This window comes from Gorilla gorilla, chromosome 9 (assembly GCF_029281585.2).
Source record: "Gorilla gorilla gorilla isolate KB3781 chromosome 9, NHGRI_mGorGor1-v2.1_pri, whole genome shotgun sequence".
NCBI classification, from domain to species: domain Eukaryota; kingdom Metazoa; phylum Chordata; class Mammalia; order Primates; family Hominidae; genus Gorilla; species Gorilla gorilla.
In genome coordinates this window covers 114,873,237-114,900,219 of record NC_073233.2, presented here as the reverse complement: position 1 = coordinate 114,900,219, position 26,983 = coordinate 114,873,237, and the positions used below count along the sequence as shown (strand labels likewise).

Sequence of the window (26,983 nt, the reverse complement as noted above, 5' to 3'; positions counted from 1 at the left end):
TTACCTATTTATTACCTGTCTTCCCTCTTATAATTTAAGTTACACAAAGGAGGAACCTTGTCAGCATTGCTCTCTGTGGGCTTTGCAGCACCTAGAATAGTCCTACCTAGAGGTAGGGTCTTTATATAACTTTATTGATGTATAGTGTCACTTCAGAGGAAGTCTTAGGGCTTGGAAAAGAAAGAGAATATTTAAAAATAACTCATGGGGGAGGGGAGAAGGAGAATTAACATGTATTAAGCAACTGCTGTGGAGCCAGAATTTATCAAATGCTTTTATAATACGTATCACTAAATTTTCAAAATAATCTCATAGGAAAATTTCGATTCAGAGAAGTTGAGTAACTTGCCTATGATGACAGTTAATTACTGACGGAAATAAGGTTGGAATCTTGTTCTGTTTAACTCCAAACCTCATATGCCTTTCAGTATTTTATGTATTTCATGCTTTGGTGAATGTGGTGGATGTCATGATTCACTGCCTAGATGCCCCTTTAGGAAGGAAGGACTCATTCCTCTAGATGCTAGGGGTGTTGACAGTCAGCCCTCAATCATTAGTCCTCTCTATATATTGCCTGGCCTGAGGAGAGGGGCCTTGCTCAAAGTCATGCCCCATTCCCATGATTAATCACCATGTGATAAGAAAGCTAGGCCTTCTCGCTCTAATTTAGGCAACTCTGAGATCAGAGCTCTATGTAGGGTCAGCTGAGACTTCCATTGAGTCTTCATCATAGTCCGACTTCTCCTTGTGCCCAGTTCTGCTTTCTTCTCTACCCTTTCATGGTTGTTGATCCCAAGAACACTCCCTAAGAAGTTTCCTGCATGCTAATCTCCTTCTTAGAGTCTGCTTCCTGGAGAACCCAACTCGTGATGGTGAGTTTGAGAATTGTCATGGCGTTAACAAAAGTGCAAGATTCAGCAATGGGAAGGTGGCATTTGGGAGAAATATAATGATAGCTTTGGATTTGGATATTTTGAATTTAGTAAAAATGATTAGCTCTGGACTGTGAGATCTTTAAGGGTTTGTTTACTGAATCACCAAGCTCAGTTAAGTGCCTGCCAGTTGATTTCATAAATAGAGGATTGAAGATATGGGATTGGAATCTGGCTAAGAGCTTGTGGTTGAAGATAGTTAATTTAGAGGTGATAGCTAGTATCTTGAAAATTGACAAACACTCTGAGTGAGAGAGAAAAAAAATAAGAACAACGGAGAATTAGGGGGAAATATACAGAAAGAATAAAAAGAATATAGGTGACAGGATTTTTTTGTGTGTTTGTAGGATGGGAGGTGACTGGGGGGAGCAGCTGGGAGCAAGGACCCAGTGGTTGATATTTGCAAAATAATGAAATTTAAGGAAGGTCTTTTCAAATCCAGTATGATTGAGGTTGCTAGTGGCCTTAGAAAAGCAATGCCAATCCTGCAACTGAGATAAAGACCTATATAACAAAGTTTAAAAAGGGAATATATGGTGAGTAAACAAAGGATATTGTCTGCATACATCTCTGACTCAAGACATTTGATAAAAATAGAGACAGCAGCACCTGTGAGGCCAAATCTAAGTTTATTAGAGTTGGAAATTCATGTTTGAAGGTAAAAGATAAGTAAAAAAAAACTGGAGATGGATGAGATAAGACTTGATCAAGGATAGGGTCTCTTTAGAGGCATTCTCTAACCTATTTCCTAAGAATGAGGACACTTCTTTCTTTATACTCAAGGGGAATGTAGGAATATGGCAGAGTAGGAGTACAGTGCAAAGGCTACTGTCATATTTTGGTTTTATTCATACCTAATTTATTATTACATTCTTGTCTAGATTTTGTCATTTTAACTTAGTCATTGGCCAGTAATTTTGTATGTCTAGCAATTATCACATTTAAATTGCCATGCAATTTGCAGTTCTCTAGATATATATTAATGATGGCAGCTGCACTGACTGTGGGATGTCAAATCAGGTATGAAATGTCACTAATTCATCCTTCAGTAATTTTACTCAAGTCATGGAGAGTACATTATTTCATTTGTATAATCCACTGCTTACATAACTTTTGGATTGTCTTATCAATAGCTTTAGACTTCGGGTTTTCTCCTATCCTCCTAAAAATAAGCATTTATAAATTGAACACCATATGGAGGGAACTGTTTTTTTATTTGTGTTTGTATTAGCTTGTTTTGTTTTACTTATAAAAGTGTTTTATATATATATGTAGTTATAAAAGTTTATATATTTATGCGAGTTGTGTATGGACACACACACACACACACCTGTTCTTATTCTCTCCATGTCTGATATGACTTTGTTCAGTGTTAGAGCTCTTTTTGACACTTTTTTGATACTGGTAGAAAGGTCACTAATGGAAGGAACTCTCGAGGTATTAGGAGCCAAGTGAATAGGACTCTATTTTGTCGGTATATTAAATATATTTTATACTGTTGAAAGGTAGTGTGGAAGGTGAAATAAGGCCTAATAGGACATATGTCATCAAATGTAGCTTCTTGGCTCTCTTTCCTTTTCTGGGTGAATTTTGATCAATTTCATCAAGCAAGGATTTTTATCTATTTTATATACTGCAAAATTTTATGAGTACAATATGCCTGGCACATTGTGGTTGGACAACAATTTTTTTTTTTTTTTGAGACAGAGTCTCACTCTGTCGCCCAGGCTGGTGTGTAGTGTTGTGATCTCAGCTCATTGCAACCTCTGCCTCCCAGGTTCAAGCGATTCTTCTGCCTCAGCCTCCCGAGTAGCTGGGATTACAGGTGCCCGCCACCATGCCCAGCTAATTTTTGTATTTTTGGTAGAGATGGGGTTTCGCCATGTTGGCCAGGCTGGTCTTGAACTCCTGACCTCAGGTGATCCGCCTGCCTTTGCCTCCCAAAGTTCTGGGATTACAGGCGAGAGTCACCGTGCCTGGGCAATAAATATTTTTTAAATGAGTAAATTTAGAGTGAATGTAAAGATTTTTTTTTAAGTATACCACACAAATGTTGTAAGAACCAAAAAAGGGAATACAAATCCACTTAAGAAAAATAAAGTCAACAACAGCAAAAACAAAGTAGAAAAACAGAGAATATGCAAATGTAAATAATTATTATGTCCTGTTATTTTAATTTTTATTATTTCATATATTTACTGTATGCCCCATATGCATGCTTAATTTTACTGTGTCATGAGCCAGAACCCCAAATCTGTGGAGCAAAAAATGGTTCCAGTCATTAGCCCAATTAAAAAAAAAAGTATTTTCCTTGAATGCTTGATCTTCTACACCAGTCAACTTACATTATATACTAGGAAGAAAAAATAAGTTCTGTCTACAAGATCTAACTATATTTTAAAGAAATTCAATAGTATTTTATTAAGCAGATATTTGTTGTTTCTGTGCCAGGGATTTGAGATGTCTCAGTTATTTGGGGAAAATACTTATAATTCTATATCCCCACCTACTGCTCTGCCACCTATTTTCTTGTGATTCTGTTTCAAACATTTCAGGAATGAAATTTCAGAAAGATTTTATCTTTCTTCCAACTTCTTTCTTGTATAAAGTCTTCCCAAGAGAAATCAAGAACTTGTGGAAGAAAAATTCATATTACCTCTTCAGCAAATTTAAGAAAAACCTGTCATTGTACTAGTAAGAAGCTTATTATCTTAATTCAGTAGGTTTATGTAGACCTTAACAAAAGGAAATAAATATCTTGTAATGAGTATTGACCAAATTCTCTCAGTGCATGGTCACTCTGAGTCTGTTTGCCTTCTTCCAATTTCATTTCTTTCCCTTGTGTGATTGGTTTAATTTGTGTATGAATCATGTCTTGATTTTAAATGTTGTCTTACCAATTATTTGCTTTTTGGCTTAAGGAGTTTGTTATTTTCTAAAAAGGAAAGGATACAGAGAGTCTTACAAATTGTGTTTTTATCATAGTATTTACACATGTAAACCCAAATTTATTTTAATAGGATATTTGAAGGATCTATATTTATCTATTTATATCTATGTATTTATCTACCAATCTACTATTGATTTCATAGGGCAGGAGAGAGGGAGAGAGATGACCCTGTCATTAGATTCTGAATTTAAAAGTACCACATAATAGAAATCTGGAGTAGGTATAATTACCCTTATTGTATTCTTTTAAAATTTGCCACAACTAATGAAAATGTCTTTTACTTCCTTAACAAAAGAATATGCCTCCAAAGGCATTGTTGTAGGGGGTGATAATGATGAGATGATTGGGTTGTAATGGAACAGAGATAGAGGGAAAGAGTAAATCTTAGCTACAGACTATTGTAATTCCATTTGAAGCTTCAGACAGAGATGAGGGAGTTTCTAGTGTGGAAGCTGGAGAAGAGAGATTTATTGTTTCCACCTGACATAAAGATCAGTAAATGCTTTGTGGACCTGACAGTGTTTGCAAGCTATAAAGTCTTTCTCTCTTTTTCTCTGTTAACTTATTGCCATTGTAAACACATTTCAAAGAAAACCAATCTTCTGCAATGTATAAACCTAACTTTCCTGCTGAAGGAGAATGGATGGGATTCTCCAGCAGCTTATTGCAGGTGGCTAACTATATGAATTGTGGTGGAGGAGGCTGCTGCCTGCTGATTTTCTAAGGACTTAGGCACTTTATCTCCTTATTCAGCTGCATTCTTGGGTTGCGGGTGAGTGAAAAATGGAAGGAATAAAATATTAAATTAAGTTGTAAATGTAATTTTGTACCATCAGTCTAGCTTTCTTGTCTATTTAGAAAAATCCAGATAATCTAGGTCTCAAACACCTAGTGAACACAAATATCCAATTGTTTTGATTACACAGGTGGAATATATCACCTTAATGGTGCTAATGGCAACTATAGTGATAGAAATGAACAATTCCATTGGGCATGTAATTGGAAAAAGTATTGTACTACAAGTTACCCCAAGAAACATACCTTTTCAAAGAATATATACTAGTAAGTCACTTTCAAGTATGAGTCAACAAAATATTACCAATTGTATAACTATAAAATATGAATCCGCTAATAAGGATCTACAAATAAGATCAAACCAACACATTTTGGCCATTAGATAAGGTATTCAGCTACTTTGTGTGATTATAAATCCACAAATCTTATAAACCATGTAAAGATGTTACATAACATCAAGAAAACATCTTAAAAACCTAAAATAACAAAGTTTATTATGGTTTTGCTCTTCCAGAGTGACTAATAGAAATGAATCATGGGCATATTAAAGTCAAGTCTATCAGTTTCTGCCTTGGTATTTTATACTAGTTCAACCTCTGATATATTATGGATTAAGGTTACGAAAATGTTAAGTGGGGGCATTTACTTTTAGTAATCCTTATTCTCTCTCTCTCTCTTTATTCCTATATCAGAACCTCATGCCACAAAAATCTGCTGTAAGACTCTCCCAGATAAATTGTACTATGTACATTTTAAATACCTAATGTAAAATTATTAATTCAAAAGAACCTCTCTTGATTGTAAGGACCTGCATAGGAGTGGAAATTAACCTTTTTGGAGGAACACTGGGGTTGTGGGTGGGATGGAGATAGCTCTCCTGGTGCTCCTAAAAATAAATCTAGTGTCTGGCCCCACAAGACTCTGCCATGTAGTGATGACTATATAGCAGTGATGCTTCTGGGATCTCTCAGTCAGCCATCTGGAGATCTCCTTTGCGACAGTAAATTATTTAATGTTCTTGGTCTGTAGTGATAACATGGATACATTGGGAAGTAAAAACAAAATAATAATATATAGCATTTTTGATGATGTGGCATTATACTTTTAAATTTTGGATTATAAACTGTTTTTTTTTAATGAACTATTACTGCTACTTTAGGGCTCATTTTAAATAAGGTTCAGGACCAAATGGGGCTGATGTTGTCCTTATGTTTTATAATGCTTAGAGATTCCAGAGATTTTGCTATTTATAGGAATAATTTATAGATTAATATGTGTTGTGGTAATAATGCATGCCCCGTACTGGGTTTGCCTTGGAAATTCCAGTTAAGAGTCATTATGCATGCAAAGAAGTTAAAATGTTTTTAGAAGCTGGAAAATAGTAAGTGATATCCAATCAGTACCTCCTTTTCAAGCATCATAACATTAAAATTCCGGTGTGAATATATGCACATGCTTACTTATATAACTTGTGCAGGACAACATTTGACAGATATTTGTAAAGCTGAATGGTAGAGCAAGATATTTAAACTGATGTAATATTTAGGAAGAATTTGAAAAAACATGATGCCATGTCAGAAACATTTCCTCGCCTCTGTAAGCAGCTGTTCCTAATATCCCTTTCTTATTCACATCCTTTCACCCTCTCCCTCTCCTTTTCCAAGTTACTAATTTTCCATTAGGTAATGAGACAAACAGATGGCCAGAAATACTACATAGTTTACAGTTTGGTTCTCAAGTGAGCAAGTTTTGATGTCTTTTGCTGGAGGTCTTCGAAAATGTCCCCCACAACAATTCACATCATGATGGCCATTTTGTGATAAACAGCTTATTTTGATTAGTTTTTAGAGTAAGCAGATTTGAAGAGAATTTTGAAAAGCCAGGGCTTTCCCCAACTATACTGTTTTTTTAACACCTAAAAATACAAGGCATTAGTGACATCACTATTTTTTTCTTTTCAGTTTTCCCCACCTCAGGACTGTGAGAGATTGATGTGCTGATACATACTTTCCATACAGAAAAGACAGTAGCAATAAGTGACATCTCTTTAGCGTTTCTAAAACATGTTTTTCACACACATTATCCCACTTTGATTCACCCAGGAAGTGTATGAGGTAGGCAGGACATGGATTCTTGATAGGCCCAATGTAAGGGTGAAGGAACCAAGGCCCAAAGTTGGTAACCACCGACATTTTAGTGCCCGGTTCTCCTATTGCAAACCCTAAGCTCTTTCTACCATGCTATTATTTCTCAGCATAGCCACGAAGAGGTCTAACCTTAATATACAGTCTTGTTCGGGTGGGGGGGGGGGTTCCCTATCTTGCCTCCCCTATGGCTCCTACTTTGTTGACTTGTTAAGGAGTGGTGGTAGTGATTTTTGTGGGCTTTGTATCTCTTACCAGTTGTTTAGTTCCAGACTGTGTGATGAGTTTACACAACATAGGCCTGTGTTAGAAATGATAAAGGGCTCTTTCTTCCTCAGGACTCTGCCTCTAGGCTGACCTAGTTTGCCTGTCCACTGTCATGTTTGTATGCTCTGGGCTTCTGTGGGTGAGGCAGCTATGAGCAAAGTGACAAAAGCCACTGATACTGCCAACAGCTTAGTTTATGCTACAGAGTGCGGAAAGAAGAATGACATTACCTGACATTTGATTTCTGAATATGAAGGAAGTCTTGATTATCAGATAAATAGTTACATGCATAAGGGTATATATTTCTCTACCTATATTGTATATAAAGTATGCATACCCGTACATCCATGTATCTTGGCATAAATAATTTATTAGAAGGAATGAGGAAATAATATAATATGTAATAGAGTGATAGCTAGTTTAAAAAATGTGCTCAGATAGTTTAGAGTTAAACTAAAAAAGACTTTTTATGTTATGCAGTATTAATCTTCTGCCTGCATGATTTTTTTTTCCAGAAAAAGTGATTATTCTGTATCTCTAACTTAGGAATCTAGTGCATCATAGACACTGATGATGTGGCAGTCATTATCTGCCAAACATCTGCCTAGTAAGCACGTTTTATATCCGTTTGGATCATCAGATTATAGTCAACACTAGATCCAATTATATTCAGACCCTTACTGAGTTTTTTCTTTCAAGAGAGGTGGAAGCAATGGAGCTAGGCAGGACCCACCCTGAGTAGTATGTTGATGATTTCTACATGTCTCAGCATCTGAGACTTTTAAAGTCCAAGGACGTGTTCTTGTCAGTGTCCTGAAATAATCAGTCTCTTAGCCACTGACTGGCTAAACAAAATGCCCATGGAACTTTGGTTGACATGTAAATGATGATTTACTTATTTACAAGGAGAAGTAACTGTGAAATGTGTCTTATTACTCAAAATCTTAATGCTCAGCACATTTCTTACCTGATCAGACTATCTGAGGAACCAAGTCATAATTAGAAGTTTGCTTTAATCCATTTAGAGTCAAAGCAAAATTAATTTCATGCTAAGTTCTTTAATCCAGTTTATAGAGCTTTCCAGCTGTAGGGAAGGCCTTGCCGGTAAGAACTGATGTTCAAGGGCATTCATAAGACTCATTTTTAGTTAAGATGGTTGAATAATTTTTCTTACTTTAGGGATAATCTTTCTCACTGTGACAGAGGGCCCATATGCTCCTAAACAGTATTAGATATAATGTTTCATAAACAATTCCCCTCCCCTTCTTTTTCCTGTGGGTTGCCATCTCTAATTTTACCACTTTCTCCATATCCTCCCTTTGTTGGTCACCTTTAGATATGTTGCTTCTATTGCTCAGTGGCCTACTTTGCCTGGAGTGAAACCCAGGCATGCGACTGGAGCAAATTCTCTGCCACTGGTTTACAAATTACTGTTCGAGTTAGTGCATTTAGGGTTGACAGCATATCTCTTTGTTTTATGTGTTAATTTTATAATTTAACTGTCAGGCAGAAATATTACTTCCTTTATTCTCAGACTCTTCTTGGGAAATACCTCACTGAAACTCCCAAGTACTGGGCACAATAGAGAATTCTTTGGAAATACTCAAATTGAAGCCACAAAGGTGTCTGAAAGACTAGAAATGATTTTCTCATGAGATCCATTCCTATCCAGTAGGGTACCTATGAGCTGAAATGTCACTAATTAGCTTTGCAGCATTTACTAATTGGCATCTTTGGGCTGTAAGGCGTGGCTGGCAACAGTCCTAGATGTTAGACGTGGTCAGTTTAGTTCAATTTAGCAATTTTTTGACTACTTCATAATCAAGAGATTTATACATTGAGTTTAATCATCACATAACACATTTGTGTAATACTTTATAGTTTTATTTCATTTTGATCTTTCAACAGCCCTGAGAAATGGTTATTCAGGAATTTTCCCATTTTATAAAAATTAAATTAAGGTTCAGAAAAATAAATCCTGTATCCCAAATCACACAGGCTAGCCAGGAGTTAATCCCTTTCAACTATAATCTTTTCTGCTGTTGGTGAAGATAGAACAATGTATTTCAGCTTAGAAGGGCAGGTTAAGGGGTTGGAGATTTTGGAGGGAGTCAGACCTAGATTGGATTCTGACTCAGACACTTACTACCTAAGTGACTTTGGGCAAGTTTTTTAAACTTCTCTGGATTTCATTTTTTCACATTCATAAAACTGGGGTAATACTTCTGACTCTCTTGTAGGATTATTTTGAACATCAAATTACTTGATGCATGTGACACGTAGGGTCCAGTGTTGCACTCAGCACATAGCTGGTTGCTATTACAGTGAATAACCCAGAAAACTTCCCCATTTTACACTTTGAAGACTGAATCAGCCCTATGCCATCTGTGAAGTTTTGTTTGGTTTTGGGCTTTAAGATGGAAGCCACGTCTACCAAAAGGCTTTTGCTATACCATGATCCATTTTCCTGAGAAAATGTCTAGAAGCAGTGCCGTCTTGTCTTATCATCAGTATTTTCATTCACACTGAACCAAATTGGCCGTGATGGTGACCAGTGAAGCAAGTATTAATATCTCCTAAAATCTCACTATTAAGAAGTTAATGAGAATACTGGACCTATTTAAGTAATAGTGACACTGTTTACAATTTTGGGAAAAGAACAATCTCATTTTCAGTCCATTAAAGACAAAAGGAAATAAGGAATTTCAGTTAGATACATGGTAAGTATTTCCTAATGGTCACCAAAGTGAAATAAATTACCAATGGAGGATGCAGCTTGTGACAGAAAGAGCACAGGAGACCCACGACCTGGTCTTGATGGTGTTCCTTTCCAGTTCTGTAGCTGAGGCAAAACACTTTAACCTCTCTGATGCTCAGTTTTTTCATTCGTGAAATGTGGATGATTAAATCTGAGACTCGTGAGATTGTTGTGAGTATCTAATAGGATGGAAAAAAAAGTGATTTGTAAAAACCATAATGTGTTATGCAAACCGAAGGTGGTGGTGTTACTCTCTGGAGTTCTTTGAAAACATCAGTCATCCTTGGATGACTTAAGTGTGTTCTTGCCTGAAGGCAGAAGAAAGACTAAATAACTCATACTTCAGGGAGTGTATGTTTTCAGCTCAAATTAGTATTGATGGTATTAGGTTTTGTATCAAATTGAAATTCAATGGCTATTTTTGGAAAGGCATTAAAGTGATGTAACAAAGGGGAAAATACTGGGAAAGCAAACATGCATTTTGTATAGGAAGACTTAATTACAATATTGATTATATGTTAAGTATAATCAATTATAACCAATAATAATTATGATAACCACTGTGGTTTGCTATTAGAGCATACTTCTAATAAGGCAAAGGTTATTAGTTTGAATCCCCAGATGGGTCAGTTAGCATGATGTCAACCTTTACCGCAAGCTCTAATGAGGTCATGCAAATATATACCTGTGTTCACAAGGAGAGTAAAATGAAGACTGGAAAAAATTGCCCAGATGTTAAACCAGTATGGATAGAAAAACCCTAATTTTAGTGCATCTCTAGCTTTTTATTTTTTCCTTTAGCACCCCTAGGATTTTTGCATTTTGTAACTAATTATCTGAACTTCTAGTTTTGCTTAGCAAATTAGTGGTGTAGGTCACTTGAAATGGTATTCCTACCTTCCTATAAAGCTGCTATCCTTCTAAAAAGTGTGGTTATGATTACCCAGAGAAGGTTGTTTAACCGCCAGTATGTTCCAACTCTGTATTTACGAGCGCTTAAACTTTGCAGTGCTGTACTTGAAGATGACCCTGAGTACTACATACTTCTTACGTATGTTTTTCAGATGGGAAAATTGAGGCTTTTTTTTCCCCTGAGGACTTTCAGGTGAAGAGATTTTGGCTAATTTTATTTTTTTTAAAAAAAGGTCAGTAGCACAGCTGGATTTGTAATATAGAGGTTCTGACTCAAAGTTCTATATTTAATTTGCAGTCTTTTTTTTATTTTTTATTTTTTGGCTTATATGTAGTAAGTTTAGTCAGAGGCTGGGAAAGTAAACATTATGTCTGGATATTTAGCAAGATTGATGACTACACAACTACCTCTCCTTCAGAAGTAAACTGGTTGTTTGAAATGACATTATTTGGATTAGTTTTAGTAATAAAGTCAGTCATATAATTTGATCCATTGGTGTCTACAGGCCTACCTACAAAGAAAGCGTATCTAAGATTATAATTCTGATTAAGTTGTGGAATTTGACATAGGGTATCCTAAGAAACAGTGTGTTCTCATGTTGTGGAGAAGGTGGTGATCTCCACTTTGTGACCTGGAGGATGATGAGAAGGGTTCCTTGTCCCCACAATTTATCTTTCTCTGACAAGCCTGTTTACTAAAATTAAACTCTTAAAGATTCCAACCATCTTCTATATTGTAGAGAAGCTCATTCACACCATCATTTACCTTAGCAAGGATTCAGGCTTGAGGTTTTGAGGGAATGGAGTTAGGATTCCTCTTGAACATCATCTTAGAACAAGGTAGTAAGGGGATTTGAAATTTTGATGAGAGAAAGAAAGGGAATATGCAAAGAATGGCTTTTGGAGAGTTTAGATTATGGTGGTGAGGATCTGGCCTAACAGAAAGGAACACAAAGACGCCGGGTGCTCAGAGGGTGGGGAAAGGTGAGCTAGAGGATGACAGAAAGCTAAGAAAGGGGAAGTGGAATTATTTAAAATAAAATTTAATTCCTGATTTTGCTTATAGGTTTTCTTGTTGATACAGCTTTGGTTTAAAGAATGTTGTGTGTTCTCAAGAAAAAAATCAATTATTTTGAATACACGTGATTTTGTAATTTTATGTAACATTAAAAAACTACTTACTTATTGAAGACAGTTTCCTAAGAGATGACATGTTCTGGCCGGGCGTGGTGGCTCACGCCTGTAATCCCAGCACTTTGGGAGGCTGAGGTGGGCAGATCACGAGGTCAGGAGATCGAGACCATCCTGGCCAACATGGTGAAACCCCATCTGTACTAAAAATACAAAAAAATTAGCCGGGCATGGAGGCGGGTGCCTGTAGTCCCAGCTACTTGGGAGACTGAGGCAGGAGAATCGCTTGAACCCGGGAGGTGGAGGTTGCAGTGAGCTGAGATCTCACCACTGCACTCCAGCCTGGGGGACAGAGCGAGACTCGGTATCAAAAAAAAAAAAAAAAAAAAAAAAAAAAAGACATTGTTTTTGTACAAGAGGGTTTCTTTACTTTTAGTCATGTGAGGGTGAACAGATTACCTAACCTCTCTAAATTTTGTTCTTTTTTAGTGATAATAACACCAGTCTGATTATTTCACTTGATTGGTGCAAGGATCAATTAGGATAATATATATTAAAAATACAAACTGTAAAGTGCTCAACCAAATAAAAAACATTAAATATTGTGTGCAGTAAAGGTTGAAGGTTACATGCTTAGATTTGGGAGCCATATTACCTACCTGGGTTTCAATCCTGGCTTTGTCCCTTTTTATCTGTGTGACACAGGGCAACTTAAAGTTTGTGTCTCAGTATTCTCCTTCATAAACTGTGAAAAATAATAACACCTACCTCATGTGGTGATGTGAAAATCAAAGAAGTTCATATACATAGTGGGCTTAAAGCAGTGCCTGGCGTAAAACACGGTAGTCATTCTAGCTGTTGTATTTTTATGTGCATGTTAGCACAAAACTAAATGCTGAATTATTTGCATGGGAGTGGGTTACTGTGAAATTAAAGAAAAAAATCTCGTATTTATGCTTCAAGCAGCATAGCTCTTTGCTTATCTAACAAATTCATATTTGATTATAAGCCATTAGTGACAGTTAATGAAAGGGACTCTCTTTGAATTAAGCGGTTATGAGTATCCATCTCAGAAGCTTACTTCTCTTGATACTTGAATTAAGAGCCTATTCTCATTAATGCCGACTTATTCAGATAAAGTTCACAGTGTTTTTGTCTTGTTCATCATGTTTATATCTTAAGTGAAAGGTTTCAACCGTAACGACACATTGGAAGCAACTGGGTCCGCCCCGCACCAGTTCAACTGGAAAATCTGGGGGTGGCACTCAGACCTTGGTATTTTTTATAAAGATCCCCAAGTGATTTTAATGTGAGGCAGAATTTAAAACCATTGGCTTAGAGCAGTAGTGATTAAATATATACCTATATTGTTTAGTTTCTGACCTTGATAGATATATTTTGTCATATTTAAATAAACAAAATAATGGCCAGGCACAGTGGCTCACGCCTGTAATCCCAGTGCATTGAGAGGCTGAGGTGGGTGGATCACTTAAGGTCAGGAGTTTGAGACCTGGGCAACATAGTGAAAACCCCATCTCTACTAGAAATACAAAAAAAGAAAAAAAAAAAAAAAGCCGGGCATGGTGGCACGCACCTGTAATCCCAGCTCCTCAGTTGGCTGAGGTATTAGAACTGCTTGATCCTGGGAGGCAGAGGTTGCAGTGAGCTGAGATTGCACCATTGCACTCCAGCTTGGGTGACAGAGCAAGAGTCCATCTCAAAAAAATAAAATAATATGGCTCTTTATGGATGTTTCCTTAAAGGCAGACCTATTGTTTCTATTAAGTTTGTGTCTTGTGAGTATATGTCACTAAGCAGAAATGAGAAGTTTGATTGTTTTTAAATTATGTGTGTGGTTTTTTTTGGCATGATGAAGTTCTGTGTGTATCAAATAAGAATATAGACTTTCAGAATGTGAAAGGTAAGAGGGAGCCTCAAAGGCATCTAGTGCAAAAGGATACACTTTGAAGTCAGTCCTGTTTTGGAGTGATTTATTTACTTACTGGGTGTGTAATCTTGTGACACTTGCTTAACCTCCCTGAGCTGCAGCTTCTTCATCTCTGTAAAATTGAGACATACATGTATTTTGTGCGATGACAACTGTGTTTCACGCTGCACACACACACACACACACACACACACACACACACACACACACACACAGACACATCTTTACTCTCTGCCTCCTGCCTGATCCCCGCACCATCTGGTGCAGATATCCAGAGCAGGGACTGTGTGGGAGCCTCAGCAGGACTGTCTGAGCCTGCAGGGCCAGCTGCTGGGGACTGCTTCCTCCCACTCTTCAGGGATCATTTCTCTGGCTCTGTTGGGACTATTTCGTGGTTGGCTGTTCGGATCTCATGACCTTTCATGAGCATAACATTTAGTCTGTGGGGTTCAGTCACTGTTGGTCAAGTATAGTGAAGCTGTTAATGAGACTAGAGATGAAGATGGCTTTTTGCCGCCATATGATGGAGGCTTTTGGGTACCCTCTCTTGGTACCCACTGTTTGAACCACAGAAAATATGTGTGCAGGACACTGATGGCTGCTTCCTCTTTCCAGCTGGCTTCCTCTCCATTGCTAGTTTGTGTTGAGTTGGGACACTAGGAGGCCACTATCTATGTCTTAGTTTGGGGGAAGGAGAGAAAAATTACAGACCTCTTGACTTTCTTTTTATGATAGTAGGAACAGTAGATTTTCTCCTTTCCCACCCTTGTCTCTTTGATCCTCCAGCATAGGGCTAAAAAATTAGTAGGCCACTCAGCAATCCTGTTGCACATTCTTTGTATACAAGGAAGGAAGTTCATGGGTTGTTTCTTATTAGCTGTAAAGTAAATGCCTGGGGTCTTGACCTTAGCTATGATGTTTCAGTGTCGTTCCTACTCACTGGCAGGCCTGGCTTTAGTACTATCCTCAGCCTTAATACTGAGAATTCTGCTTGTATCACTGTCTCTCTCAACTCATCTTAATGTTTCATTGGAAATATTTATAAATCTGGCTGCCATTTTTCTGAATTTTCCTCTGTTCACTGGAATTGGTGTCAGCTTCTCATAATGAGAAGTATCGGTAGCTTTATTGGTTTTTTTTAGGTGATGAAGATCTTGAAACATTACACCTGTGGGATGAGTTTTCTAATTGAAGTCTGTGTTCCTACATTAGATTATGAGACTCCTGAGGGTAGGAACCATGTTTTTCAGCTTAGCATAGCCATATCTCTCATTTATTACACACCTATTGTGTGTCAGAGATGTTGCTCTAATTATTTCAGTGCATGCCCATAAAAATAAGGTACACATGTGTAACAAACCTGCACATTCTGCACTTGTATCCCAGAACTTAAAGTATAATAATAAAAAAATTAAAAAGGTCATTTAACTAAAAAAAAAAATAAGGTACGCATAAGGAATCTTGTTTCAGAAGAGCTTAAGTAAATTGCCCAAGGTCATCTAGCTAGTGAGTCATAGAACTTGCTTTTGAATTCAGTTTGACTTTAAAACCTCTTTTCTAAATCATCTTTCCAAACTCCTTGCAGAAAAGGACAGATGCACATAAGAGGACTGGGATCTTGGCCTGTAGAATGTTGGATGGTTCTCTTAAGTAGGAGCCAGTTATGGAGCTGCATTCTTAAAGAAGAGGATAGACAGTCTGCATGTTTTCAAAGCCCTTGTTGTTCCCACTGATCTGCATTGACTTGCATCACTGGCATACATGGACACTTAATAAAAGTTTGTTGAGAGCTGGACCCTACCACCCCAGAGGCAGAAATCATCTGATGGAAGGCTTTGGCCCGTTTGTGGGTCTTCACTTCATGCTTTTTACTCAGGTCAGAGAGGCTGAGATTATGTGAATTTGTCTCTCACTGATCAGGCCATGGATTGAGGCCATCAGACACACTCTGAAAACTGGAATGAATCCATGCTGATAAGATATTCGGAGGGGCCAGGGCTGTGTTGAAGTCAGTCTTGGATTGCTGAAGTTAGGAGATGCTGTGCAGTCAGCCTCTATGCTTGTGGTTTAGGCTATTAGAATGTGCCTGCCCACTTTGGCAAGAAATAGGAAGTGCATAAATGCTTTATCAACCTGAAGCTTTGTTGGATGTGCTCAGAGAACATTTCTTTTTAATGTATGTGGAAACTATAAATTTAACTCCTGCTGGGAGTGGAAGTAATTGCTTCACACAAGAAAAAAGCTAGATCTTTAAAAGGCTTAACTCCTTTCACAAATATGTGCTTTTTAATGACTGGGAAATTCCTGGTACAGAAAAAAAAAATGTCCTTTTGTACAAATGAGGTCATTCTTGTCTTAACTGGCCCTGTACACTCTAGTTCCTGCTTTCTGTTCCATGTTTTATGACCAGAGGTTATTGGAAGGATCATCCCTCTGTGGATATCCACTGCCTTTTCAGTTTGTTGCCAAGGGGAAAGTTATCTAAGCTCAGGAACTGCCAAGCCAGTGCAAGAGGCCCAGATCCAAGTGGTACTGAGCTAGTGACTGATGATGATTGGATTTCGATTGGTCATGGATTAGGTTGTTAAAGCATGCTTTCTGTGTGCACTAGGATCCCTATGTCTGATTCATTCTCTTTAGATTTCTTAACCATTCCATTGCCTCTTCGTTCAGGAATGATTTTTCTTTCCTAGGTGCATACCATTTACTCTGCTTTGAGTCTGTTTGGATGAGTAGAAACATTTGTGCCAGTCTGAGGCCTGGTATAAATGAAAAGCAGCTGCTGAAAGAAGTTGCTCTGTACCTCTCCTCTGAACACTTGGAAGCTGATTCCTCCTAAAATTAATTTGTGAATTGGTTTGGCTAATGTGCAGTAGGTATCTGAGGCCTTAGATTTGTGTGGTGAAAGGGTTCTCCTACGTGGTAATGTAGAGTAGATCTCAGTAGATGCCCTTGATTCAATTTAAGCTCACTTTCCTCTAACTTTAACCATTGCCTACCAAGGAGGATGTTAAAGATTCGAAGAGTGTTAGGTAGGGAGAGTGTTACATCTGTCTTGGATGTTTTTATGAAGAGGTGGACATGGAGTGGATCTAAGTGAGATTTGACATAGACCTCTGGTGTCTCCTTTTTTTTTTTTTTTTTTTTTGAGGCAGAGTCTCACTCAGTCACCCAGAATGGAGTGCAGTGGGGTGATCTTGGCTCACTGCAACCTCTGCCTCCTGGGTTCAAGCAATTCTTATGCCTCAGCCTCCCAGGCAGCTGGGACTACAGGCATGTACCACCATGCTCGCCTAATTTTTGGTACTTTTAGTAGAGACAGGGTTACACCAATTTGGCAAGGATGGTCTTGAACTCCTGACCTCAAGTGATCCACGTGCCTCGACCTCCCAAAGTGCTGGGATTACAGGCGTGAGCCAGAGTGCCCAGCTCCTGGGGTCTCCTTTAGACGATATATTTTTAAGACAGCCACTTTGAAGGATTAGCAATTGGAAATTGATACTTATTAACTGTTTCTTAGGTATCAGCACTATGCTAGACCTTTTCTGCAGATTACCTTTTTAGAGGTAGAAGGCTACCATGCTGCCTCGCATCTTGAAGGGTTTGTATTACATTCGTATTCCCCAAGAATTCATCCTTGGCTGTAATGGATCAATGCTTTGATGAGGCCTTGAGTGCTTTTTATTCTGCTTAATTGACTACAGGTTTTTGTTATTTAAAACATTCTCTCTCTTGCTACTGAGAACTTGGTTCTTCTTATCATAACTTCCTAATAACATCTAGGTTCTAGGATCTTGGTGTCCCATTCATGGCTCTCTAAGTCTGAAACTCCAAGTTCAGTCTCTGTTGCTTAATTTCTTGATCTGGGATTAAGAACCTCTCTCTTAAGCCATCGTGGAGAAGAGATTATGAAATGTGGTCATGAGCTGCTTAGATATTTGTTGCAGACTCCATCTTTTGCCTGAAGTGCTTGTGGCCCATCCAGTATGCTCCAGAAAGAACCTTTGCTTGAATTCTCTTGAGACATGGAGGAAGTCAGGCTGACTGCTGTGACAGTCATGGCTGTGGGGCCCTGGATCACCTGCTTCCCATCCTACTCTGCCTTTTTGTTAGTCTCCTCAAAGAACGGGGGAAAAAAAGATCATTTAAGTTTAAAAATATCTTTTATTATAAAGTTGACTCTTTTAACTCAATTTATCACTGCTTGCTAGACCATCCTTGAAAACCTTGTTAAAATGTAGAAGAAAATATGAAGACGTGCCATTTGATTTCAGTTGGTCATTACCTCATGCAGATTACATATGCTGGAAAGGAAAAACCATGACTCATGTTTCTGCAGGGCACCCTCCCTGCTATCCCCAGGGCCTGGGTTTATTGTAGGCAGCCAATGTGTATTTTATTGAACTTAATAGCTGTTACAAAAGAATTGAAGAAAACATTCCTAGGAAATACTATCATAATTGAAATTGGGAAGTTCTGGGTAATTGCTGAGTGCCTCATATTAGTTTCTGTGGGGAAAATACATGGCATGATGCAAAATGGGTTAATACTGTAGAAGGAAAACTCTCGAGATAAATCAGAAGCTTCACCTGTCTGCCTACGATACTCACAGTGGGAATGGTACTGATTTGCTGATAATATGTTTTTATTATTATTATTATTCTGTAGCCTCAGACGATACAGCAAACTCTCAAGAGGACACTTCAGTATTATGAACATCAAGTTATTGGGTAAGTAAAAATTGATTTTGGTTATTATTGGGGACAAATTAAAGGTAATTACTCAAACATAGCTGTTGAGTATGTGATTTTCTGCTACCCAGGTCAACCTTATTTTATAGTGGCTATGTTTTCATAGTGTGGGGCGTGAAGGCTTATTGGGGGAGTCCTTTGGAGTGATTTCTTTTGGCTTATTTGTGCTTAATTCTTTTAAATGAAATTACTTTCTGGTATTGCTTTTCTTTTTTTTCTCAGTCTTCTCATGTTCTTACTCTCTTATTCCGATGTTGAATCATATAATTATGCCTTACTAATGTGGTAAGCTTTATTGGTACCAACCCAGATGCTTTGAATGGGATTTTAGAATCCTTAAGTAGAGTTTGATAAGAATCACTATAGCCTTAACACAGTTCAGTGAGAGGAATTAGTTTACTTAGAGTCACGTGCTACATATTTTTCTTTATTATCGTCTATTTCTTGAAGTGGTTGTGATGTGGTGTAAAGTAAGAAGACTTGATGTCAAAAGACAGGACTTCAAGGCCTCACTAGTAAATAGATCTTTTACTAAGTAACTTTATCTCTTTTTTAAACTGTGATGATAATAATGACTAAATCAAGGATTAGATGTAATGATTAAATGAGGTAATTTCAATGAAAGCATTTTGTAAACAGAGAGCTCCAAATGAGTATGAGGTACACCTCTAATTGGCTGTGGCAGAAAGCAACTGGCAAGTATGAAAGCCTAAATTTACTTACTCATGCAATCTAGCTTTTAGATTAAATTTATTGACATTAGAGGCAATGTATATATTTTAATTTACCTTGTTAGTATTCTTTATATGGTACAGTGATTTATCTTTGTAAGATTTTAAGAACTTTTGAGAAGTCAAGATTCAAACTGTGGTACTTCTTGAACTGCTCTCAGGATCATTTAACATTTATGGCTAATAGTCATTGCCATAGGGATCAATAACATAATTTTGGCTATTACAGTATAGTGTGATTTTTTTTCACAGAACAGAAGGGAAGAAATCTTAATGGAAAAATAATCTCGGTACCTAGTACAATGCCATATACTTTAAGTGCTTGATGATTATGTTAATTGTCATTTCAAAGGGAATTGCTTTGAAACTTTGTCATACTTATCCTCAAGAGTGTAGTTCTAGGAAAAACATATTATTTAAACTCATGAGATGGCTTTTAGTTTGAGGCCATTAGTGATTTAAAATGGTTTATCCTAATGGAGATAAAGAATGTCAAATTAATCTTTCTCCACATATCCTGAAATAAAACTTAATCACTCTCATTGAATTTGCTGCTTTCAAAGTATGGTGTTTGGATTAAATTAGTTAGTATACTTAAAATAGTTCCTCGTATGTGGTGAGCACTACATACCTGTTTGCTCTTATGTTTATCATTATTATTAATATTTTTATGACAATATCCATCATCAAAGTCTAATTTTCTGGGATTATGAATGCTCTTTCTCTTTCGAAATAAAATAACTGATGAAATATTCTCATTTTTGAACTAAAGTATACCTTCAAGGCAAATTGGAGTGGGACTCTTATAATGTGATCAAAATAGATAACCAAACTATATTGCTATAATCAGAAAAGTTTTTTCTCCATTGATAGAATGGAGGGAGTTCCCTTTTATCCAGCTGGCTGCCTCAGCCCTCCCCTTCTACCTATGTAGACATGGTCTGTGGTGCTTCTTTGTCTATTGCATGAATGGTCTTTTCCTAGTTCTGTTTATTGCATACACAGTATAAAGAAAACAGAGAGTTTGACTCCAGTATAAAGAGGGGTCTTGATGTCTGGCATGATTCAAATAGGCCTATTAGCATATTTTTGCTTGGGTGTTGGCTGATTTCTTGGACTTGAAGTACCTTTGCTCACTGACTTTATTTGCATTCACGCTGATGAAGACAAAGGGGGCCTGTTGGCAGCAATTTTGTCACGTTTGCCTTTCTTGACTGTATTCCCCTTTCTTGCCTTTTTTCTCATTGATGACTTTCCTGTCCAACTTCCTCTTTTGCCTTTTATTCTCCATCTTTCTACTTTCTATTTCTCTTTTCACAATCAAAAAAGCAGAGCAACTAATATCACTCACCCTCGAACTAAAAAGTGTTTACAGCTGTATGTTGTTCCTCTTAAGAAAATACAATTTAAGGCTTCCTATCTCTAATTGTGAAAAAGAATGTGTTTCTTACAGTTAAAGGGATTTTGGAATCCCTGTATTGAGAATTGAGAGTAAGTGCCGACAGGCATAATTTTAGTTATTTTTTGGCAGGTGAGGGTGGGAAGGAGATGCTTTTCCTAATCTCTGAAATGGGGCTTGCTTAAAGCTGTCTTGAAATAACTCAGCATTTAAATACTTTGTGTTGAGGTATTGAAGCAGAACAGGTAACAGAGTATGAGCTAGCCCTTCTCTTTTTAATTTCTTAATTATCCTTCAACCACTAACCTTCTTTTCCTTTCCTTGAAAACTCTGCCCTTAATCTGTTTTATTTATCAGAGCTCTAGGATTGTACGGTTCTGTTCCTTGGATTCTTATACTGGTTGCCCATAGAAACTCTCTGAGGCTTTTTGTGTCTGCCAAGACTGAGACTTCAACGCGGAGAGCAGCTGTTCCGAAGGGTCACAGACAGAAGGACTGGGAGGGAGTAGCTGATGGGCCTTCCTGTTAGGGAGTAAGATAGCCTCTCTGTACTTTATCCACTTTATCTTTAAACATTATTCTGTTCCTTAATTTATCCATTCACTTGTTCATTTATTTATTCATAGAGATCATTCAAGTTGAGGAAATGAGTGCTAAAATAATTTATTCATGCAATGTGATAAATCTCTTCATCTCCACTATCGTCATCATCTCTCACCAAGACATTCTGGTCTAATTTTCTGGTTTCTACTTTTGTCCGCCAATATGTATTTTCACCACAGCAAAGCGATTAAAAAATTACATCATGCCACCTTCTTACGTGAAACCAATGGTTCTCAAATGTTAATGTGCATCAGAATCACCTGCCAGCCTTGTTAAAACACATATTACTGGGCCCTGCTCCCAGAGGTTCTGATTTCCTAGGTTCAGATAGGGCTCAAGAAACTGGCATTTCTCTCAAGTTCCCAGGTAATGCTGATGCTGCTTGTCCAGGGATCACACTTTGAACCCCCTGCTTTAAACTATATGATGGCTTATTATGGTAGAATAAAGTCTAAATTCTCTCTGTGATCTGGCCTCTGCCTACCTCTGTAATTTCATCCCTTTCCACTTCCCTTTTTTTCACTCCATTTCAACCTTCTGTTTCTCAACTTACCAACCTTAGCTTCAGGGCCTTTGTATGTATCGTTTCATTCTTATGCAATGCTCTTTCCCCAGATGTTTGCATGGCTTATTCTTTATATACATATAGGTCTCTGTTCAAATGTCTTCTCTACAGGAAAGCCTGCCCTGATCACCCCGTCTAAAGTATCTCTCCATCACCTACCTCAAACTCCAATCGTGTCAGGTTGACTTTGTGGAAAATTTTGATTACTATATAAACTCTACACATTCATGCTAACTTGGAGAGCTTCTTGTTCCCATAGCACTGTCTTTCCTCCACCTAGAATGAGTAAGGGGGCATTGAATGTGCATCTTTATGTTAGTTGCTCTTTAACTCAAACTTCTAGGGAATGGACTAACTTTCTGGGTGGTGTGGGGTGGAAAGATTAGTGAGGAGCAGAAGTCAGTAGGAGACAGGCAGGATTCACTTTAAAAATTAAAAGCAACTGAGGATAGGAGAATGTCTGTTTATAATGGTACTTTTTTCTGATATAATTCTTGCCATTGTGCCCTTTCTTCTCTTTGTATGTTGTGGAAAGATTGTGTTTTGTAAGTAGACATATGAAACTTACTAGACATAAAGTCAGGTTTTGCTATGAATAATCTTGGGAAGGTTACTTAAAATCCCTGAGCCTCAGTTTTCTCATTTTAAAAATGGGAATAATAACAGGGTTGTGGTGAAGTTTAAATGAAATCTTAATGATAATAATGTATGAAGTCATATAATCACATAAAGTAGTTAGCATAGTACCTGGTACACAAAGATAATCAATAAATGAATTGAATTATTATTACTACTGTTAGTAAATGACTCTTTTGCAATTCAGCTTTTGTTGATTGTCTTCAGTTTATCCTCCTGCTGCAACCTTTTCCTGTCTTCCTTGGGCCTTTTAAAGTTTATAATCTGTTGTTTAGCATCTGGAGCTGAACATGCCCAGTTCGTGTTCTAACTGCAGTTTTCTTCTCACAGAGAACATCTTTTTCGTTGATTTTTTTTTTTTGACTGAAATTTCTGTCTCTAGAGGGCTTGACCCAACTGCTCTCGCTCATATTTCTACTACGTGATTCCTACTGGTCTATGGCTCACAAAAATGGATTGCCATGGCAGGGTAGACGAAGCACAGATTTCTTCAGTAAACTACTATGAGAGATGTGATAATCTTTCTGAGATATAGTGTTCACTCACTATATATTTTAAACAATAAAGAATAAAGAAATATGTATTCAGAACCATGCCAGTAATTTTATCTTTTTTTTTTTTTTTTTTTTGCCAGAATAAGCATTGTTGTGTTAATATCATGGATAGGACTGTTGCCAAACTCATATTAGTCTGGGACACCAATTCTTATAGTCATCTAAAATTAAATTGTATTGCTCCAATTATTAATGTGGGCCCTATGTTTGTTTTATACAGCCAACCTTCTGTTCTCTTTTTCTTTTGACAATTGAGGAGAAATTAAGCCAGAATGATTTCAGTAGAACACTAGAGTGAAATTAAGAGTGGGTGAATTCTGATTATTCTGAGAAACAAACTTCAAGGATATTACTTAAGCTTTCATGATCAGATTTTGTGGCTTATTTTAATCTAAAAATGATCTAGCTTCTTTTTTATATATTTACATAGAAAAAACTATCTTTTTGAACATAAACAAATTAGACAAAAGCTAATATCTATTGATTGCTTACTATGTTTGAGGAGATATGCTGGGCACTTTCCATCTTTTATTTAATCCTAAAAATATTGCATAAGAGTACTGTATTAAGCACATTTTACAGATGAGGAAATTGAGGTTGAGAGAAAAAAGTACTTTTTTAAGGTCATTCTGATAAAAATGGTGGGGGTTGAATTAAAAATAACCCTGTGGTTGCCTGTGTTTAACATCTGTGCTCCCTGTTCCACCTCTTGAGTGACTCCTGCATTCTGGAAACTGTAGTAAGCATTTTGCCTAACTGGTTTATTGGAGTCTGATCTCAATGAGGTGTACAAACATGAAACCTTTTTATTTTTCCCTCCACTCACTCACATCAAGCATGCTAGGATACATCCCCTTCGATATTAGCTTAGACAGATTGCTCTGTTTTCTAAGTATTTCCAAGAATTATGAGGTTCACTCTAGACCAATTTACATTTTTACTCTCATATCTAGTCTGACTCTAATGTTGCTTTCTCTGTCTGGGTCAGGCCTTGGCCTAAGAGACTTGGAATACAGGACAGAGTGTATGATGTGGGTTTTCACTCCTCTTCTCCAGGCCATTCCTTTCTGTGTCCCTTTCTCTTCTGATGTATTGGGTGAGGCATGAATGAAATGGAAAATGGAAAATTTCACTGGGGTTGTAGCAGTCCTCTCTTGGCTGTCATGCCCTCACTAGGGTGCATGTATGAGTTCCGCCCTGACTGTTTCGGATGCCCCAGCTCCTGCACCTAAGGACTTCACTCTCGTGGTCTTGCTAGTGGGAGCCCTGTCCCTGGCTGGCAGCCTCTAGATTGGAAGAGCACCATGACAACCAGACAACTCAAGCTTGCCTCTCTCTTCCCTAACCCATGGGAAATTCACATATTTGCCCTGCCAAACGGTGGGCCTTTAGGTTGCTCCCAATTTTGCTCTATTTCTTTTCCTTGTCGATAACTTTCTCCTGTCGTCTTCCTCTTATCAGTCAGACAGGGGAGTATGATCAGGAAATCCACTGCCTCTGCAGATGTTCACTGGGGAATGAGATGGGTAATCCCCAATCTCTACCAGCTGTGGACCCCCCTCACCAACTGGACTTCTGCAGGGAACACTCCCCTTTTCTCCTTTTCTAGGAGGGGAGGGGGAAAAGTACCATAGCACTCTCTTCCTAGGCCAACTCCTCACTCTTCTGAAGATTTTATTTTGAAGTCTTTCTGTTCCTTTGCTTCTGTAAGCTGGTGGTAGAGTGACAGGGGCAGTGGCTGTTTAGTCTCCTCTTAAGTCCTGAAGAAGAGCTCTGGTCTTCTTGGCTACCCCTTTGGAATGTGGGAGGATTTGGCCTTTAATGTCCTCAGCTTTTTTGTCTTAGCTCTGATTCAGAGGCAACTCAAAAAGTCCCAGCCAATATCCAGTTACAGGCATTGTGTTATTTAGTCCTCACAAGAACTCTAGGAGGTACCTCCATTTTATGAGAGAGGAAATTTAGACTAACAGAGATCAGGTTACTTGCTCAAGATCTCACAGATAGAAAATGGTAAGACCATGACTCAAATTCTGCCAGGTGTATGTTATTTATACACCATACTGCTATCTTCTTCTTCTTTTTTTTTTTTTTTTTTTGAGACGGAGTCTCACTCTGTCACCCAGGCTAGAGTGCAGTGGCGCAGTTTCGGCTTACTGCAAGCTCCGCCTCCCGGGTTCACGCCATTCTTCTGCCTCAGCCTCCAGAGTAGCTGGGACTACAGGCGCCGGCCACCACTTCCGGCTAATTTTTTTGTATTTTTAGTAGAGACGGGGTTTCACCGTGTTAGCCAGGATGGTCTTGATCTCCTGAACTCGTGATCTGCCCGCCTGGGCCTCCCAAAGTGCTAGGATTACAGGCGTGAGCCACCGCACCCGGCCTATACTGCTGTCTTCTTGACTGTGACAAAAGTTATGGTGTGTTTACTTTCAACACCATTAAATGCCAGGACACCAAATTAACATTGTTAACTTTTCCTTTTCTAGGCAGCTTCCTTATAGAAACAGATCACTAGCCTTGATGAAGTGCTCACAGAGTGATACATTAGCTGTACAAAGCTGATATATTTTTTGTTCTCCTCAATTTTTTTCACACATAGCTTTCTTGTTAACAGTTGCCTCCAGTTCCAGGTCTACACTGCAAATGCTGATGTGAATGGTGGGTTATGCCAGAATTATGTCTCAAAGCTTCACTTATTTTAAAATGTGACTATGATGAAAGCATAGACTGCGTGTGCTTGTGCGTGTGTATATGAGTTGCATTCGCAGATGCTTTCAAAAATTTCTCCTTATGCTAATTTTGTTTTCTTCTTAGTTACAGGGATGCAGAAAAGAATTTCCACAATATCTCTAACAGATGCTCCTATGCAGACCACTCCAACAAGGAAGAAATTGAAGATGTCTCAGGAATTCTTCAGTGTACTGCTAATATACTCGGTATATTAACTATATATATTTATATGGTTGAGAGAGAGTGAAAGAGAGGGAAAGTCGAGGTGGAAGTGTTTCGTGTTCTACCAAAGAGAGATGTGGAGAATATGGCAAGTTGAGACCCAGACCTTGTGAAGTGATGGGTGTTAACTCCCCTGAAGATGTTTGAGTGGAAATTGCTTGCATGCCACTTACTTAGAGATGGAAAAACATCAAAACAAAAATACTTAAATTCCAGGGAAACAATTTCAGATATTCACATGTGAATAGTATTAGCTTTCTATAATCCATATTTCTTTGGCCCTTGTTCTCAGCTAAAGTTGTAGGATCTTTTTCTCCTCTCAGTCATACTCTATTATTTCTGGGAGGTCCTGGTTGGGGCAGAAGGGTGGCCCACAGGTACTCTTAACACTCTACAATCCAATGTTCCTTTCTGTGGCCTTGTCAGTGAAGCAGGTCATCTCCTGAGGTGTCTGTGCCCTACTTGGGGTTAGGGGAGTGTCCATCTTAAAGATATTTGTACTTATGACAGAGGGGCTGTTTTTGGATGCTCCAACATGGCTAAAAGGTACAGTTGTAAATTGCAGCCAATTATACTGCCGTAAGCTACCATAACTGAGCTGTACTACCATACTACCTGATGTTCTTGGTGTGTGAGAGCTACACTGTAGTCCATGCAATGTATTCTAAAAGAAATATTTTTTTTCCTAATGTCTTACAGATGTTTCTAGTGAGAAATTTCTCTTTAAGTTCTTTTTGGAATTCTTTTTTCTTTATGACCCAGATAGGAATCCATGGGGTGCTGGAGGGTGCTAGCGGGGAATAACAAATCTTAGTGAGCTTCTCCACACAGAATGCAGAATCTCTTTTGGGGTCAGGTGATGGACAATAGGGCAAACCAGTTTGCATATTCTTTCTTTTCCTTTAAAGTATTTTCCCTGGAGACATCTGAGTTTCTCCTACAAACGGTTTCCAGGTTA

At 38.0% G+C, this 26,983-nt stretch overlaps 1 protein-coding gene across 1 annotated transcript in view; it reads left to right on the top strand.

Annotated features, from left to right (window-relative positions):
- The window catches only part of GUCY1A2 (guanylate cyclase 1 soluble subunit alpha 2), a 350,970-nt gene that overhangs the window by 13,177 nt on the left and 310,810 nt on the right, over positions 1 to 26,983 (top strand). Inside the window, exons 2-3 of the mRNA XM_019037654.4 lie at positions 18,506 to 18,567; positions 25,888 to 26,009. Coding sequence (XP_018893199.3) covers positions 18,506 to 18,567; positions 25,888 to 26,009 — 184 coding nt within the window. The remainder of the gene's footprint in view (positions 1 to 18,505; positions 18,568 to 25,887; positions 26,010 to 26,983) is intronic.